Below are 15772 nucleotides of genomic sequence, written 5' to 3'. Positions count from 1 at the left end.
TAGCTATCTGCTCCCTCCAGATGATGGTCCGCTGGAGTCCGATTGTACAGACATGAGTTTCCCTGACATGGAGGGGCCTCTGCATAGCGATTCTCCATGTAAAACCTGTCCTCTTTGTCCCTCGCCCAAGTGCAGTGAGGCACTGTAGCACCTCAACTGACTGTAATTGGTGAACCTAGCACAGACTAGATCAAGTGTGGCCCCCTTCTTACAAAGAATTTTAGCCACTGACCAATGGGGTGAAAGGGTTTTGACCTTTGAGAGGGTCTGCCTGCATTTTAAATGCTGGAATTTCTCCATCCAACATGAGAGCAGAAAAAGGATGGTGGACACCTGAGCCATGCACCTGTGAGCACGAGTGCTGCAAACTTCATCTATTAAAGCAGTCTTTCAGTAAAGGCTCGTGTTGAGCAGCATCCTCTGCACAGCCCCAAACCCCAGAGACTAATCTAACTTCTCGCTCTCTTCCTTCCTCCAACCCCATTCTGAACGTTTACATAGTGAGTGTGTGTTTTGTTTCAGACATGCAGCGGTATGATTGTGCCATGAGCTGGCATGCACATTCTGGGGAGGTTTATTCAGTGGAATTCAGCTATGATGAAAACTCAGTTTACAGCATTGGTGAAGATGGAAAGGTAATGGGACAGCTGCTAAACAGGGGAACTTGTGGTGGGGAGGTGGGTGGGGGCAGGGATTACGGTGGCATGAGTGAACAATTCAGTTGGAGGGACAGTAGCACTAGTGATTAGATGGAACTCTACTTGTCTTTCCTCCAAGGATCATCCTCCTTCCTCCAGAGTCTCACCTACCCTGTAATTGGAAATACCAGTCTCTCCAGATTCATATTTTCCCAGTGGGAGCATGTAGGAAGCTCCCGTGTAGGCTTATTCAAAGAGATGAGGTTATGTGTGTCTGTCTGAGTGTGTGTGCCTGTCCGCACGCGGGTGTGTAGGCGGGTTATTGTGGGTGTGGGTCTGCCTGAGTGTGTCTGTGTTTGATGGGTGGGTGGATCTGTCTGTGTGTGTGGGTGGCTGGGTCTGTGTCTGTCTGGGTGGGTGACTGGGTCTGCCTGCCTGTGTGGGTGGCTGGGTCTGTCTGCCTGTGCGGGTGGCTGGGTCTGCCTGCCTGTGCGGGTGGCTGGGTCTGTCTGCCTGTGCGGGTGGCTGGGTCTGCCTGCCTGTGCGGGTGGCTGGGTCTGTCTGCCTGTGCGGGTGGCTGGGTCTGTCTGCCTGTGTGGGTGGCTGGGTCTGTCTGCCTGCCTGTGTGGGTGGCTGGGTCTGCCTGCCTGCCTGTGTGGGTGGCTGGGTCTGCCTGCCTGCCTGTGTGGGTGGCTGGGTCTGTCTGCCTGCCTGTGTGGGTGGCTGGGTCTGCCTGCCTGCCTGTGTGGGTGGCTGGGTCTGCCTGTGTGGGTGGCTGGGTCTGCCTGCCTGTGTGGGTGGCTGGGTCTGCCTGCCTGCCTGTGTGGGTGGCTGGGTCTGCCTGCCTGCCTGTGTGGGTGGCTGGGTCTGCCTGCCTGCCTGTGTGGGTGGCTAGGTCTGCCTGCCTGCCTGTGCGGGTGGCTGAGTCTGCCTGCCTGTGCGGGTGGCTGGGTCTGCCTGCCTGCCTTTGTGGGTGGCTGGGTCTGCCTGCCTGTGCGAGTGGCTGGGTCTGTCTGCCTGCCTGTGTGGGTGGCTGGGTCTGCCTGCCTGCCTGTGTGGGTGGCTAGGTCTGCCTGCCTGCCTGTGTGTGTGGCTGGGTCTGCCTGCCTGCCTTTGTGGGTGGCTGGGTCTGCCTGCCTGCCTGTGTGTGTGGCTGGGTCTGCCTGCCTGCCTGTGTGGGTGGCTGGGTCTGCCTGCCTGCCTGTGCGGGTGGCTGGGTCTGCCTGCCTGCCTGTGTGGGTGGCTGGGTCTGTCTGCCTGCCTGTGTGGGTGGCTGGGTCTGTCTGCCTGCCTGTGTGGGTGGCTGGGTCTGTCTGCCTGCCTGTGTGGGTGGCTGGGTCTGTCTGCCTGCCTGTGTGGGTGGCTGGGTCTGTCTGCCTGCCTGTGTGGGTGGCTGGGTCTGTCTGCCTGCCTGTGTGGGTGGCTGGGTCTGTCTGCCTGCCTGTGTGGGTGGCTGGGTCTGTCTGCCTGCCTGTGTGGGTGGCTGGGTCTGTCTGCCTGCCTGTGTGGGTGGCTGGGTCTGTCTGCCTGCCTGTGTGGGTGGCTGGGTCTGCCTGCCTGCCTGTGTGGGTGGCTGGGCCTGCCTGCCTGTGTGGGTGGCTGGGCCTGCCTGCCTGTGTGGGTGGCTGGGTCTGTCTGCCTGCCTGTGTGGGTGGCTGGGTCTGTCTGCCTGCCTGTGTGGGTGGCTGGGTCTGTCTGCCTGCCTGTGTGGGTGGCTGGGTCTGTCTGCCTGCCTGTGTGGGTGGCTGGGTCTGTCTGCCTGCCTGTGTGGGTGGCTGGGTCTGTCTGCCTGCCTGTGTGGGTGGCTGGGTCTGTCTGCCTGCCTGTGTGGGTGGCTGGGTCTGCCTGCCTGCCTGTGTGGGTGGCTGGGCCTGCCTGCCTGTGTGGGTGGCTGGGCCTGCCTGCCTGTGTGGGTGGCTGGGCCTGCCTGCCTGCCTGTGTGGGTGGCTGGGCCTGCCTGCCTGTGTGGGTGGCTGGGCCTGCCTGCCTGTGTGGGTGGCTGGGTCTGTCTGCCTGCCTGTGTGGGTGGCTGGGCCTGCCTGCCTGCCTGTGTGGGTGGCTGGGCCTGCCTGCCTGCCTGTGTGGGTGGCTGGGCCTGCCTGCGCGCGTGCCGGCCCCTGTCTCTGTCAGTCACTCGGTGGGTGTGTGTGCCACAGTTAGAATAAGTTTGCAGTTTGTTGCAGTAAGTTGATTTGTGTACCCAAGTAAGTGATGTGCAGGTTTAATTGCATCTTTCTAATGATTTTATTCTTTCATTTTTGATTCCCTTGTTGATCCAGTTCATTCAGTGGAACATTCATAAGAGTGGAGTCAAGGTTTCCGAGTGTGGAGTGCAGTCGGACGCCATCGGCCCATTTGTACTGTCCGGGTACAGCGGGTACAAACAAGTGCAGGTGCCTCGAGGAAGATTGTTTGCGTTTGACTCAGAGGGGCACTATGTGCTCACTTGTTCCTCTGGTGGTGGAATCATTCACAAGGTAAGACGTAGACCCATCTACATTTGTGATGGGAGCTCAGCTTATTTTAATTTCACCCCCTATCCTGTTTACTTCCCTCTACTGAAGGACAGATTTCACGCTGAGCTACAATTCCCTTGTTACTGAATGACCTCTGCCGCTTCACCCAAGTATCCATTCCTATTATGTAAATCTGGATTGTGCATGTGGCAGATTGTCTAACTATAGAGCACTATAGTCTAACTATAGAGTATTATCCACTCAAGTGAAAGGTGTGACCTTCTAGCAAAGGTAATCACATGGCCATCAGGATTAGAATTTCTGATTGTGTCTTCTCTCCCCCTCCTATATCCTCGGTGCTGAGCCTAATTGTAGCATTCCAATTAGATGCTTGGCTGCGATCAGTGCCATCTAATCTAGCCTTTAATTTTGAATTATTTCAGTATTATGATTACCACTTAAGAAGTCAAATTACTTTTGTTCAGTGAACTGTACAGAGTTTTGGTTAGAGCCGATCAGGAATACTGCATTCAGTTCTGAGCACCACACTTCAGGATGGATATATTGGTCTTGGAGTGGGTGCAGCACAGATTCACTAATACTGCATCTAAAAGGGTTAAATTAAGAGGACAAATTGTACAGATTGCCTTCCCTTCAATTGAGGAGTAATGTAACCTAGATATTAAAAATTATAAAATAATTTAATATTGAAACTAATTCCTCTGGTGGGTGAGCCCAGAACAAGGGCATATTCATCCCCTCAAAAGACTGTGATGCTGGCGGTCAGTACACATTTTCACGACTGAGATTGATGTATATTTGCCTCATAAGGATATTAAGGAATATGGAGCAATGGAGATAGATCATGGCTGATCTGTATCTTAACGTCCATCTAATTGAATAGAGGAACAGTTTCAAGGAGCTGAATGGCCTACTCCGATTCCTTTACTCCATGTATTGTGATGGAACTGCTCTTACTGTTTCTGGGCTAAGTTGTGCCTTTAACCATTGCCTGTGAGCCACACATGGCCTCGACTTCCCTTGATTGAGCAGTGGAGCAGGCTTGGTCAGGGCGTGAAAGGGAGGAGCCGGCAGTAGAATATGTTAAGTCCGAGTGGAGACACGGCTGGGCAGTGAGAAGCTGAAGCCATGGATGTAGAGAGCAAGTGAACAGATAGTAAATATTAAGTGAGGAGCAGGGAATGAGAGAATTTTTAGAAAATGTTGATTTTATTTCAAGTGCACTCTTGGACAGCACTCTGAAATCCTAAGACCTTTTGAAGCAATTAGTTAAAAACTTGTGTTGCACTCCAGTAAAAGTATAAGGGAGTTAGGGAGTTTTATGTGTGCGCTATGGTGTTGCCAAACCTCAGAACACACTTAGGTCACTCGTGTGTTCTCACATGGATCTGAGCCTCCTGTTCCCAAATACTGCATTGTGCGGATTTAGGCCATTAGCTGCCTTTATATTGTTCAGAGCTGTATTATGGCTTTGTGCTGCTCAACAAATGATGAAAGTGCTTAAATTGTCACTGGGGCCCATGCACATTGTACTGCCGAAAATATGGTGACAGTGTAATGGGGTCTGTATACACTGTGCTTCCCAACATATGTATTTTTTATTCATTCATGGGATGAGGGTGTCACATTTTTGCCCTTTCACTTAGCCTGTCTCTATCCCTTTGAAGAATCTCTACCTCCTCTTGACAACTTGCTTTCCTCCCTATTTTGGTGTCAACAGCAAATTTAGCTACCATACATTTGGTCCCTTCATCCAAATTATTGGTGTAGATTGTAAATAGTTGAGGCCCCAGCATTGATCCCTGCAGCGCTCCACTAGTTACAGCTTGCCAACCTGAAAAAGACGCGTTTATCCTTACTTTTTTCATTCTGTTAGCTAACCAATCCTTTATCCATGCCAATATGTTACCCCGTACACTATGTGCTCTTATCTTGTGTGTACCTTTGATGTGGCACCTTATCAAGTGCCTTTTGGAAATCCAACTGTACAACATTTGCAGGTTCCCCTTGCTTGTTACTTCCTCAAAAACTCTAATAAAATAGTTAAACATGATTTCCCTTTCACAAACCCATGTTGACTCTGTCTGATCAAATTATGATTTTCTAAGTGCCCTGCTATAACTTCCTTAATAATGGATTCTCGCAACTTCCCTTTGACAGATGTTAAGCTAACTGGCCTGTAGTTTCCTGCTTTCTGCCTTCTGCCGCTTTCCTTTCTTGAATAAGGGTATAACATTAGCTATTTTCTAATCCACTGGGACCCTTCCAGAATCTAAGGAATTTTGGAAGATTATAAACAATGCATCTACTATCTCTGCAGCCACTTCTTTTAAGACCCTAGGATGCAGGCCATCCGGTCCTGCAGAATTGTCAGCCTTTAGGTCTGATAGTTTTCCCAGCATCTTTTCCCTAGCGATGATGAATGTTTTAAGTTCCCCCCTCCCGTTCACTTTTTGATTTTCAAGTATCTTTGGGAAGTTTTCTAAGTCTTCTGCAGTGAAGATGGACACACAATACCTGTTCAACATCTCCGCCATTTCCTTGTTTTCCATTATCAATTCCCAGACACACTCTCTAGAGGATCAACACTAGTTTTAGTTACTCTTTTCCTATTTAAATGTTTGTAGAATCTCATACTATCTGTTTTTACATTACTAGGTAGCTTTCTCTTGTGCTCAATTTTCTCCCTTTTTTTAGTTATTCTTTGCTGGCTCATAAAATCAAACCAGTCTTCTGACCTATCACTAATCTTTGCAGATTTGTACAGTACTTCTTTCAATTTGATACAATCTTTAACTTCTTCAGCCACAGATGATGTATCCTTCTCAAAGAGCCTTTCTTTCTTACTGGGATAAATCTTTGCTGAGAGCTATTAAATATCTGCTTAAAAATCTGCACTGTATTTACTGTCCTACCTTTTCCCAGTTTCCCAATTAACTTTAGCTAGCTCTGCTTTTGTACCCTTATAATTAACTTTATTCAGGTTTAAAACACTAGTCTTAGACCCACACTTCATCCCTTCAGACTAAACATGGAATTCTATTGTTATGATCATTGTCACTTAAAGATTCTTTTACCACGAGGTTATTGATTAATCCTGTCTCATTGCTCATTACCAAGCCTAAAATAGCTTGCTCCCTGGTTGGCTGCAGAAATTTTCCCACATGCACTCTATGAACTCATTTTCCAGGCTACCTTTGCCAATCTGATCCTTCTAATCTACATGTAGGTTCAAGTAACTCATGAGCAATGTGGTACCTTTCATACATGCCTCACTTCTTTCCTCCTGTGTACTCTGTCCAACAGTGTAACTGCTGTTGGAGGGCCTATAAACCACTTCGATAAATGACCTCTTAGCTTTCCTATTTCTTGTCTCTATCCAAACTGATTCTGCATCTTGCTCTTTCGAGCTACGGCCACCTCTCACTACTGTATCTCTGTGATAGGCTTTCAGGTCATGCATATTAATTTCTACCTCTGCTAACAATTCATACATTTTGTTAGGAATGTTGCGCGCGTTCAGATACAGAGCATTTAACTTTGTCTTTTTACCATTTTTGCAATCTCTGGCCTTATCTGTTAGTGCATTCTTTGTATTCCGTTTCCATTCCTGCCACATTCTGGTTACCTTTACCCAAATTGTTACCCTGCCCTAGTGCTTCGTTGTTACCCCTTAATTTAACATCATTTCTTAAATGAACCTTTCCCCCTGACAATTTTGTTTAAAGCCCTCTCTTCCACCCTAGTTATACAATTCGCCAAAACATTGGTCCCAGCATGGTTCAGGTGAAGCATGTCCCATCAGTACAGCTTCCACTTTCCCCAGCACTGGTGCCAACTTCCCGTAAATCAGCACCCATTCCTCCACACCAATCTTTGAACTACGCATTCATCTCTCTAATCTTATTTACTTTACATCAGTTTGCTTGTGGCTCAGGTAATAATCCAGTGATTAGTACTTTTGAGGTTCTGCTTTTTAATTTGGTCCCTAGCTGTTTATAATCCCTAGCAGAACCTCTTTCCTAGCCCTATCTATGTCATTGGTATCAATGAGGATCAGGGCAACTGGATCTTCCCCCTCCCACTGCAAGTTCCGCTCCTACCCCAAGGAGATGTCCTGGGCAGGCAACACAGCCACCTGGGTTCACGCACTTGAATGCAGAGAACTGTATCAATCCCCCTGATTACACTGTCCCATACTACCACTACATTACTATTAACTCCCCCCATTTGAATGGCTTCCTGTACCATGGTGCCATGATCAGTTTGCTCATCCATCTTCAGCCCCCGCTTTCATCCCCACAAGTTGCAAGAACCTCGAAACTATTGAACAATTGCAAGGGCTGGGGCTCCTCCAATTCTACCTTCTCAATCGCTTTACCTGCCTCACTTGCAGTCACACTCTCCTATGCCTGAGCACTGACCAATCAGAAGACCCTAACCTAAGGGCTGTGACCATCTCCTGGAACAAAGTGTCCAGGTAGTTTCCTCCTCTTGAAGCATTGCAATGTCTGCAGCTCGGTCTTCAGCTCAATAACTCTGAGCCGAAGCTCTTCAAGCCGTAAACACTTACTGCAGATGTATTGGTCCTGGATTCCACTTTCTGCAGTCCCAACACATCACCTGCCCTGCTATCTTTAATATGTTCTAATTAATTATTATTTTATTAATTTATAATTAATAGGAACATACAAAATAGGAGCAGAAGTAGGCCATTGAGCCCCTTGGGCCTACTCTAGCATTCAATAAGATTATGGCTGATCTGTTTGTGTTTTGAGCTCCACATTCCCATCCACCCCCATAACCTTTGATTTCCTTGCCTAACAAGAATCTATCTACCTCTGCCTTAAAAATATTCAATGACTCTGCCTCCACTGCCTTCAGAGGCAGTGTTCCAAAGTCGCACAACCCTCAGAGAGAATTTCTCCTGATCTCTGTCCTAAAAGGGAAACCCCTAATTTTAAAACAGTGCCCCCTAGTTCTGGACTCACCCACCAGAGGAAACATCCTTTCCATGTCAATACTGTTCAGGATCTTATATACTTCAATCAAGTCACCCCTCACTCTTCTAAACTCTAGCAGAAACAAGCCCAGTCTGACTAATGTTTCCTCATAAGACAACCAGCTCATTCCAGGTATCAATCTCGTAAACCTCCTCTGAACTGCCTCCAACGCATTTACATCCTTCTTTAAATAAGGAGACCAAAGCTGCATACACTATTCGAGATGTGGTCTCACCAATGCCCTGTATAACGAAGCATAATATCCTTACTTTTATGTTCAATTCCTCGTAATAAAGGATAGCATTCCATTAGCCTTCTTAATTACTTGCTGCACCTGTAGACTAGCTATTTGTGACTCATGCACTTTGGAATTCTGTGTCCGTTCTCCGTTTAAGTAATAATCTGCTTTTTTTATTCTTCCTGCCAGTGAACAACTTCACATTTTCCTACATTATACTCCGTCTGCCGGATTTTTGCCTACTCACTCAACCTACCTATATCTGTCTGCTACCTCCTTATGTCCCCTTCACAACATATTTTCCTACCTATCTTTGTGATATCTGCAAATTTAGTTAACATTCCTTCGCTGCCCTCATCTAAGTCATTGATATAAATTGTAAAAGTTGAGGCCCCAGCACAGACCCCGCAGGACTCCACTCGTCACATCCTGCCAATCAGACAAAGACCCACCTATGCATACTCTGTTTCCTGCCAGCCAGCCAATCTTCTTTCCAGGCTAATATGTTACCCCCTGCACCATGAGCTTTTATTTTCCACAATAACCTTTGATGTGGCACCTTCTCAAAAGCCTTCTAGAAATCCAAGTACAGCACGTCTACAGGCTCCCCTTTATCCGCAGTGCATGTTACTCCTTCAAAGAACTCCAATAAATTGGTTAAACATGATTTCCCTTTCACATGCTGACTCTTCCCCATTACCTTCAGTTTCTCCTAGTGCCCTGCTCTAACCTCCTTAATGGTCAATTCTAACACCTTCCCCACGACAGACATCAAGCTAACTGGCCTATAGTTTCCTGTTTTATGCCTCCCTCCCTTCTTAAATAGAGGGGTTATATTTGCTACTTTCCAGTCTGATGGAACCTTTCCAGAATCGAGGGAATTTTGGAAAATTAACACCGATGCATCTACTACCTCATTAGCCACTTTTTAAGGCCCTAGGATGAAGTCCATCAGGATCCGGAGACTTGTCAGCTGTAGCTCCATCAGTTCACTCAGTACTGCTCCTCTAGTGATGGTAATTTCCCCAAGTTCCTCTCTCCCTTCCACCTCCTGATTTGCAGCTATTACTGGAATGTTTTTTGTATCCTCTATAGTGAAGACAGAAGCAAAATATTTGTTCATTGCATCCACCAGTTCCTTATTATCTACTATTAACTCCCCATTCTCTCACTCTAGAGGACCAACATTCACTTTACTTACTCTTTCCCTTTTTAAATACTTGTAGAAACTTTTGCTATCTGTTTTTACATTTCCAGCTGGGGTTCCTCTCATACTCTTAATCTTTTAGTCAATTTCTGTCATTCTTTATATTCTGACCAATCATCTGACCTACCACCTATCTTTGCACAGCTATATGCTATTTCTTTAAGTTTGATGCATTCTTTAACTTCTTTAGCTAATCATGATTGTGGGTCCTCCCCTTAGAATTTTTCTCTTTAGTAGGAATATACTTATTCTCAGTCTTCAGAATTATTCTCTTATATGTCTGCTACTGCCTCTCTATTGATCTATCCCCTAAAGCCTACTCCTCCCAGTGAGCGCTACTACTGCTAGTAAACCTTACTAATGCTAATAAAAGCTTACAATTACTAATAAATTGCCTGAATTTTGAAAGATAAATGAGTAAAATATACTCACCAATCAATCACTTAGCTGCTTCCCACCTCTCTCACTACACCGAATTCTCTTACTCGCCAAATTCCCAAGTTCACACTCTGTGACTACCTACACTCGGTGATGAGCTGCATTCCAGTGGCTGAATGAGCGAGCACAGATTTAAGGCAAAAGAAGCAGAGGCTAGATAAGGAAAAATCTTTAATGCAGTGAGTGGTTAGGAATTGGAATGTGTTGTCTGGTAGGATGATGCATTCAGATTCAGTACTAAACTTCAAAAGGAATTGAATAAATGATTGAAGGAGTAAAACATTGCAGGAATGTGGAGATAATGAGAGTGAGAGGGATTAACTGAACTGGTTTTCAATGGAGCCAGCACAGACTTGATGGGCCAAATTACTGTCTCCTGTGCTGCGTTATTCTATGATTCAATAACCAGCCTGTGTCATTGTTTATCCTCCACAGGAGCAAATAGTAACACGACTAAGCCATTTAACCCCTTGAACATGTTCTGTCATTTAGCGAGATCATGTTTGATTTGAAACCTAACTTGACATAGTTGTTTTTAACCTCGTATTCCTTAATGACATGCAGAACAAAAATCTGGCAATCTCAGTTTTAAATTTAATAATTGATCTAATATTAATTGTAATTTGTGGAATGGAGATTGAAACTAGTACCACAGCTTTGTGTGAAGAAATATTTCCTAATTTCACTCCTGAAAAGCCTGGCTTTAACTTTTAAACTGTGTCGCCCAGTCCTAAACTCCCAAGCAGTGGAAATAGTCTGTCACTGTCTAACCTGTCTGTTCCCCTTAATAACTTGAAATCTTTGTTCAAATCACCCTTTATTTCTTTTTTAAATTCACGGAAATAGAACCTTTGTTTTGCTCACTCACTTAATCTGTCATATCTCTTGAATTTTACGTTTCCATCTACACTGCTTACAAAACTGCCTTTCTTTGTGCTGCCTTCAAAATTTGTGGCTTTCTGTCTCATCATCTAAGTGGTTAATGAATACAGAGAATAATTGAAGCCTCAGCATGGATCCTTGTGCGAGACAACTAGTCAAGCCCTGCAAATTAACATACCTACTCATATTTTCTACTCTTCTCCTGCCAGTCAGCCAATTTCTTAGCCAGATAATTTGCTTTCAGTTTAATGGGCTTCAACTTCTATCAAATACCCTCTGGAGGTCCACATAAGTAACATCCACAGGCATTGCCCTGTTAACTCCTTTAGTCATATCTTCAACAAATTTAATTACTTAGTCAGGCATAACCTAATATTTACAAACCCATGTTGGCTCAGAGCTGAATGGCCTACACCAGTTCCTATGTCTTAAGTTCTTATGATTTGATTGAGCTTTCATAGGAGTTTGAAAGGAATTGATGAGTAGAAAAACTTCTTCCCCTAGTGGGGAAGCCTAGTACAAGGAAAATAATATTTGAGCCAGATCATTCGAGTGAGTAATAAGGAAGCACTTCTTTGTGCGCAGAATGGTAATTGTGGAATCCTTTCCCACAAGAATCTCAATTAATTTAAAATCTCAGATTGATAAGACTTTTGCTAGTGAGGGATATAAAAGGATCTGAAGCCAAGGTGGATGGTTGAAGCTACAATACAGATCAGTTGTAATCTCATTGAATGGTGAACAGGCCAGAGGGTTAAATGATTTAGTCCTAATCCTATATCTAGGTGACAAAATTATAAGGTGAATGAGATGAGAGTGTCTACTAGTACATTTTAGCTCCTTAATTTGTCCATCACCAGTTTGAAATTATGTGTCCTGTCCTAATGGCGTGTTTATATCTTGAAGTGATACTGCAGATTTGCCATTTATATATAACACATTTAGTGTTAATATTTGTTTCTATCAGAGTCTACCACTGTTGCTGCCTTTTGAGCTCAAAGATCCCCATTTTCTTTAACAGACATTGGGTAGAACAAATTTTTGACTTTATGGTTAATCTATCTGACACCAGGAATAACTGAATGGGGATGGCCTAAAGTTGATGCAGGAATAAGTGAGACTCTGGAGTCAACAGGCATATTGAATCTAGTGGCCTTTCTGTCTTCTAGCTGTCTAATACAGAGCAAATGTTGGAGCCTTGCCTGTCTCTCGGAGGTCACCGAGCACCTGTGGTAACTGTCGATTGGTGCACTGCAATGGATTGTGGAACATGCCTGACAGCATCCATGGATGGGAGGATTAAGCTCACAACTCTACTGGCCCAAAAACCATGAATGGAGAGCCCATCAGGACTGAAGCTGCAGTGTGGCTGACTGAGATACATTGATTCATTAGCAAGGTGCAGGGCATTGCAATACTGTGTTGCCAATTCAATCTGTGTAAATATTTAGAGGTTCCACTAACCAAATGATTCCAAGTACTTTGCATTCTGTCCAACTACACATTTCTATAGCTTTCTGGTTAATAGTTCCTTGTATGAAAAGCCATTCCTGTTATTGTTTCATGCCTAACAATTAACTTCAAGAGCAGCATAGTGTGCATTATAAGGGCCAGGATTATTGTGCTGTCTAAATTTAATTTAAAAATAATGATACAACCTGGGTACCCCATTAATAGTAGCTCCTTGCCTTCTTTGTCACTGTGATGTAATGTGCCCTCAGTATGAGCAAAATATGCTGTATTTTTATTCGCCTCTCACAGTTCGGACAAGTCACATGTTATGTTCTGTTGTTCTGCCAGTGTGCTGGCTACATGCACGAAGTAGTGTTGTTATGGGCCAGAAATTTATGGGTTTGATCATTGGTTTAGCTGATTTCCAATTAGACAGTTGTCAGATGTGACAGCTTCCCTCAGTGCCCCTGGGGTGGATGGTTAAAAATTGGCCAGCTTCTCAGTCCTGTGCTATCCAGTGCCACTTGCTGTGTTTTTGGTTAAGAACAGGATCTGGGCAAACAGTCTTAACTGTCATGGTTAGATAAACTGCAGGTACTCACTGTGTGGTCTCCACACATTGGAGCAGCAAGATCTCAGAGACCTGAGGGCCATCAGGCTGACCATCAGAGACAGAAATTATCTAGCATATATGCACATCTGGATAATCCTGTTGCCACACAAAGCCACGTGACATAGGGTCATCCCTATCATCCTCGCTCCACATTATTGACAGACATCAGCAACAATGCCACGCTCAACCCCTGTCTCCGCCCTGGTTTTTCATTGGCCTTGTTTTCACCAGAACTCAGCAATGCGCAGAAGACTGATGGATAGGTTTGAAACATCACATGCAATTGAGAAACTTAGCACAGAATAAACCTGATCCAACATTATTCACATGAGTCATTTTCATCATCGTTACTTTGTGTTAAATGCCCCTGATTTGCAGAGATTTAAACTGGTACCCACTTTGTGGAGTCTGCGAATACTCCTCAAATTTAGTTTTATGCAGTTGGCATAAGTAGAAGAAAGATTTGGTGCGCTACTAGGAGGAGGTGAGGAAATGTAAGGGTATAGTGGGACTGTGGAATACCAACCTGTGGTACAAGACTTTGGGAACAAAGTTGTGTCCTGGCTAAGCAGTAATCATATGGAATTGTCGGTGACAACTGACTCAGGTTGCATGATAACTTCCACTTACTGAAGGTCCAGCTGGCTGTGACCGCGAAAAGCTCATCTTGGTCCCTGGGCAGCTATCATAATTCCTTCATCCTGGGAGAGTCCCAGATGCTGCACCTATTCAGGGAATATCCAGACTCCATGGGTGCCTGCTGATGGAAAATGGACAGGATAAGCCTGAAGAGGTGGCTCCTGGCCCTGCCTGGTACGGAGATACAAAGGCAGAGAGGCACTACAACCACAGCCATCTCCTAACACAAATTCTGAGCAGACCACTGGCATCTTGAAAATGTGCTTCCTCTGTCTTGAGCAGTTGGGTGATGTCTTTCAGTATAAGCCAGCCAGGGTGGTTCTATATTGTGGTTGTCTGCTGCGCATTGCACAACATGAATATACAAAGAGGCCTTGAACTGGATGAGATCAGCCATGATCATATTGAATGGCGGGGCAGGCTCGGGGGACTGAATTGCCTACTCCTGCTCCTAGTTCTTATGTTCTTATGACAATCGAGGATTGATAAACCACACTTTCCTCGAGCCCTGGAGGAGGAAGAGGAGCACAAAGGAGACACAGCAGCTTGCTGCCCACACATTGGAGCAGCGAGACCTCAGAGACCTGAGGGGGATCAGCAAGCTGGCCATCAGAGACAGAAATTATCTAGCATACATGCACATCTAGATAATCCCGTTGCCACACAAAGCCATGTGACATACGGTCACCCTTACCACTCTCACCCCACATCATTGATAGGCACCAGCAACAATGCCATGCTCAACCCCAGTGCAGAAGAGGCCCTTCGGCCCATCGAGTCTGCACCAACATGTGAGAAACACCTAACCTACCTACCTAATCCCATTTACCAGCACTTGGCCCATAGCCTTGAATGTTATGACATGCCAAGTGCTCATCCAGGTACTTTTTAAAGGATGTGAGGCAACCAGCCTCCACCACCCTCCCAGGCAGCGCATTCCAGATCGTCAGCACCCTCTGGGTAAAAAGGTTTTTCCTCACATCCCCCCTAAACTTCCTGCCCCTCACCTTGAACTTATGTCCCCTTGTGACTGACCCTTCAGCTGCTCCCTATCTACCCTGTCCATGCCCCTCATAATCTTGTACATTGGCATTGTTTTCACCAGAACCCAGCAATGCACAGAAAACTGATCAATATGAGTGATCAACATTCTTGCAATAATATTGTTTACATTAGAAAATAAACAGATTTCTTCACATACATTACTAAGGTAATACCACATGAAGCCAGTCAAACAACTCAGATCGATGTTAAAATAGTACACGTTTGGGAGCACACAGTCTAAAAAAACTAAATCACATCAAAGAAAAATCCCACGGTGGAAATATAAACCACTGTTATATGCAGTTGTGGAAAGAGGGTTTAAAAACGAGTTGCTTCACAAAAGGAAGGAAAGGAACCCAAAACAATGTGCAGGATGCAATAATGAATGTGATGACAAACAGGATTAAATTTGGACGTTGAAGTAATCAGCTTGCATGAAAACATGGAAGTTCATATCACTGGAGGAAAAATTGAGAAAAAGACTAAAGGAGGATACTTGTACAAGTAGAAACCTATCCCTGACATTGCAAATTCAGAGGAATTTACCTCAGAAATGTCATTATTATACTTGGCAGAAACTGGCTTTCTTTTTGATCCACCATTTATTGACTTCTTTTCAGCTCTTGAAGTGGCCAATAGAGCCATCCTTTGCTGGCATTCCTTCAGCTTTTAAGCAAGAAACATTGCTTAGAATATTGAAATGGTTTAACTTTCAAAAGGTCAGTTCTACATTAAGGATATTTTTCACCAGAGGAGAAGGGGATTGGAGAAGTGTGGGTTAAGAGCATAAGAAATAGGAGCAGGAGTAGGCCATTCGACCCATCGAGCCTGCTCTGCCATTCAATAAGATCATGGCTGACCTGTTTGCATTTTGAATTCCACATTCCTGACCTTTGATTCCCTTGCCTAACAAGAATCAGTTTACCTCTGCCTTAAAAATATTCAATGACCCTGCCTCCACCACCACTTGTGGCTGAGAGTTCCAAAGTCACACAACCCTCGGAGAGAAGAAATTTCTTCTCATCTCTGTCCTGAAAGGGCGACCCCTAATTTTAAAACAGTGGATATAGATTTAGATTTTTGGGTTTAGATAGAAAAAGGATTAGAAGGATATAGTAAGCAGACTGCTGGGGACTGGAAA

At 45.1% G+C, this 15772-nt stretch overlaps 1 protein-coding gene across 2 annotated transcripts in view; it reads left to right on the top strand.

Annotated features, from left to right (window-relative positions):
• Nucleotides 1–13270, top strand: part of wdr91 (WD repeat domain 91) — a 43664-nt gene extending 30394 nt beyond the window's left edge. For both annotated transcript variants that reach the window (XM_078568429.1, XM_078568428.1), the window contains 3 exons: nt 523–635; nt 2918–3115; nt 12053–13270. In XM_078568429.1, the coding sequence (XP_078424555.1) occupies nt 523–635; nt 2918–3115; nt 12053–12217 (476 nt within the window). In that variant the 3' untranslated portion in view covers nt 12218–13270. The remainder of the gene's footprint in view (nt 1–522; nt 636–2917; nt 3116–12052) is intronic.
• The last annotated feature ends 2502 nt before the right edge of the window (nt 13271–15772 follow it).

The sequence above is a fragment of the Cetorhinus maximus genome, chromosome 22 (genome assembly GCF_964194155.1).
Source record: "Cetorhinus maximus chromosome 22, sCetMax3.hap1.1, whole genome shotgun sequence".
NCBI classification, from domain to species: domain Eukaryota; kingdom Metazoa; phylum Chordata; class Chondrichthyes; order Lamniformes; family Cetorhinidae; genus Cetorhinus; species Cetorhinus maximus.
The sequence above is the reverse complement of the archived record's forward strand: the minus strand, read 5'-3'. Positions and strand labels throughout refer to the sequence as shown.